At 65.4% G+C, this 2,810-nt stretch overlaps 1 protein-coding gene across 1 annotated transcript; it reads right to left on the bottom strand.

The window, feature by feature from the left end:
• Window positions 1-529: 529 nt before the first annotated feature.
• On the bottom strand, window positions 530-2,616 carry MNEG_11543 (cysteine synthase A; the record flags this gene model as incomplete). The annotated part of the gene is made up of 6 exons (XM_014039984.1): window positions 530-661; window positions 1,014-1,115; window positions 1,409-1,540; window positions 1,827-1,913; window positions 2,158-2,208; window positions 2,587-2,616. 6 exons carry the CDS (start codon window positions 2,614-2,616, stop codon window positions 530-532), a joined length of 534 nt encoding a protein of 177 aa, XP_013895438.1.
• Between the last annotated feature and the right edge of the window lie 194 nt (window positions 2,617-2,810).

Here is a 2,810-nt window from a genome sequence, read left to right as displayed (position 1 = left end):
GTTGCCCTGGTGATCCAAACCGCTCGCCGAGCTGCTCGGGGCATGCAGACTTCGTTCCCCGGCTACTGGACTAGACCGCAGCGGCCATGATGCTGCGGCGTGTCATCTTGGTGCAGGTCCAACCACAAATTACACAGGGGCGGGCGCAAACGGCCCGCGAGTCATAGGCACAGCCCAGTTTGTGGGAGCGACACCGCCGTCCGGCGCGCAGCCTGCAGGCCGTGGCCAACCCAGCGCAGCTCAAAAAGCGGCAGGGCGGCGGCTGCGCAGCTCACAAGCCAAGCGAGCCCCATGCAAACATCCCCTTTTCCGCTTTGACCCTCGCCGGCAACAGCGGTGCGACGGGCGCTGGGCTGGGGCCGGGGCTGCCAACATGCAGGCCGACGCATAGAGCCATCAAGAAAGCGATCCAAAGATGGTTAAGAGGGGGTGCACAGCCCGCGCCGCAGCGGGCTGCCCCGCTCCCGCCCCCCACCTCAGATCATCGTGCGATCCCAGGTCGGGCCAGATCAGATCAGATCGTGCCAGATCAGACCTCGAAGGTCATCTTCTCGGCCTCCTCGCGGATGGACTGGAAGAGGACGCTCGACAGGTAGCGCTCGCCGAAGCTGGGCAGCACCACGGCGATGAGCTTATCCTTGTTCTCGGGGCGGGACGCGACCTGAATCATTTGAGTTTGATTTGTGAAAGCACGAGAGGGTTGTGTGAGCGGTGGGCATGGTGGCGCTGGGTCGCGACGCACGGCAAGGCGGTTGCGAGGGGTTGTGTAGTGAAGGGTCGGGGCGCCGTTGGGGGGCGGCGCACGCTGCCGCAGGCCAGGGTCGGCAAGGAAGGGGCGCAGCGTGGGCGACGGCGGCCGGCGCTGGCCGGTGCGGGCCGGTGCGCCGGGCCGACGCTAGAGGGCAGCCGCTGAGGCACACTACCGCGGGGAAGCACACGCGCAGCGGCGCGGCGGCACCGACGCGGCGGGCGGCTGGGAAGGTGGGGCGGCGGGGCGGGTGTGTGCGCCGCACCTTGATGGCGGCGACGGTGGCGGCGCCGCTGCTGATGCCGGTGAGCAGGCCCTCCTCGGTGGCCAGGCGGCGCGCCATGGCCACGGCGTCGTCACTCGACACCTGCACACGCGGGGCGCAGAAGGTTGAGGGCGGAGGGTTTCGAGAGGTGGAGGGAGCTATAGCGCGGGAGAGGCACCCAAATGTTGGGAAAAGCGGCGGCGGGGCGCGCAGAAGGGGGCCGCGGGCTAGCATCGGGGTGCGCCATCCGCCGCGGGGCGCCTCCTGGGCCGCCGCCACCGCCGCCGCCGCCGCCCCCGAAGCGTCGACTCGCGGCCGTCCAGCCGCGCAGCTGGGCCAGGGCTTCGACCGGATCAGATCAATATCCAGATCAGATGATCTCGGATCGCGCGCACCTGGATGACCTCGTCGATGAGGCCGGTGTCCAGCACCCCGGGCACGAAGCCGGCGCCGATGCCCTGGATCTTGTGGGGGCCCGGGTTGCCGCCGCTCAGGACGGGGGACTCCGACGGCTCAACGGCCACCAGCTGCGCATACAGAGATTGAGGTCACGAGTGTGAGTGTGTGTGTGTGAGAGAGAGTGTGTGTGTGTGCGTGTGAGCGTATGGATGTGTGCATGTGCGTGTGTGTGCGTGTGTGCGTGTGAGCGTGTGGGTGTGTGCATGTAGTGTGTGCTACTGTGTGCCCCCCCCCTCCGTCCCCCCTCGCGCACGCGCACGCACATGCACTCACGTGCTCCTCCGCAGGCGTACACAAACAAACCCCACCACACACATACGACACACACCCCCAAATAAATCCAAAGCCACCAACCTTGACGTTGGGGTTCTGTTCCTTGAGGTACCTGCCAGCACCCGTGATGGTGCCGCCGGTGCCCACGCCGCTGACCAGGAAGTCAACCTGCGGTCAAGATCACAAATCAGGGGGCAGGGCACGACCACCGCAATTATGGACCGAGAGGACACCCCAGGGGCGGCAGGCAAGCGGGGTTGCGTTGCTGCCCCCGCGAGGAGGACCTGCCCTTATGAATGCCGCCGCGGACCCGGGAGACACACTGCAGCAATGCAACCCCTTGCCCGATGCGATGGCATGGCGCAGTCGGCGGTTTTTGGTTCTTATTTTGCGATTGGGGGCCAGAGCGCACCTTGCCGTCGGTGGCCTTCCAGATCTCAGGGCCGGTGGTCTCGTAGTGCACCTGGGTTGGGGTTTGGGGTGAGTTGGGGGTGGAGGGATGCTTCAAGGGGAATGAGCTGAGAGACGGAGTCAAGGGGTGTGTCCCTCGGGCCGCCGGCAGCAGCTGCGTGTGGCCGTCTGTCGCTGCGAACCAGCGCCGGGCAGGCCCCTCAAAGTGTGCTGTTTTTGTCCGACCCTCTCCTGGCACGAATTCGGCCTGTCGTCCTCCCCCACGCGCGCGCACACACACGCACACACACACACACACACACACACACTCTCTCTCTCTCTCTCTCTCTCTCTCTCTCTGCCTCTCTCTGTCTCTCTCTCACTCTCTCCTACTCCTTTTCACACTCACTCTCTCACACACACTTTCTCTCACACAAACACACTCACACACTCGTTTGAACACAGACAAACACTCGCACATTCACACCACACCGCGGATCACCTTGGGGTTGTTGGGGTTCTCGAACTGCTGCAGGATGAAGCTGTCGGGGGTGTTGGCAGCGATCTCCTGGGCCTTCTGGACCGCACCCTGTAGGGTGGGGGTGGGGGGTCAGAGTGGGAAGGGTTTAGATGTTTGGTTCAGCGAGGCCTCCTGAACCGCACGCTGTGTGGGGG

The sequence above is a fragment of the Monoraphidium neglectum genome, assembly GCF_000611645.1.
Source record: "Monoraphidium neglectum strain SAG 48.87 unplaced genomic scaffold scaffold02794, whole genome shotgun sequence".
Classification (NCBI taxonomy): domain Eukaryota; kingdom Viridiplantae; phylum Chlorophyta; class Chlorophyceae; order Sphaeropleales; family Selenastraceae; genus Monoraphidium; species Monoraphidium neglectum.
The sequence above is the reverse complement of the archived record's forward strand: the minus strand, read 5'-3'. Positions and strand labels throughout refer to the sequence as shown.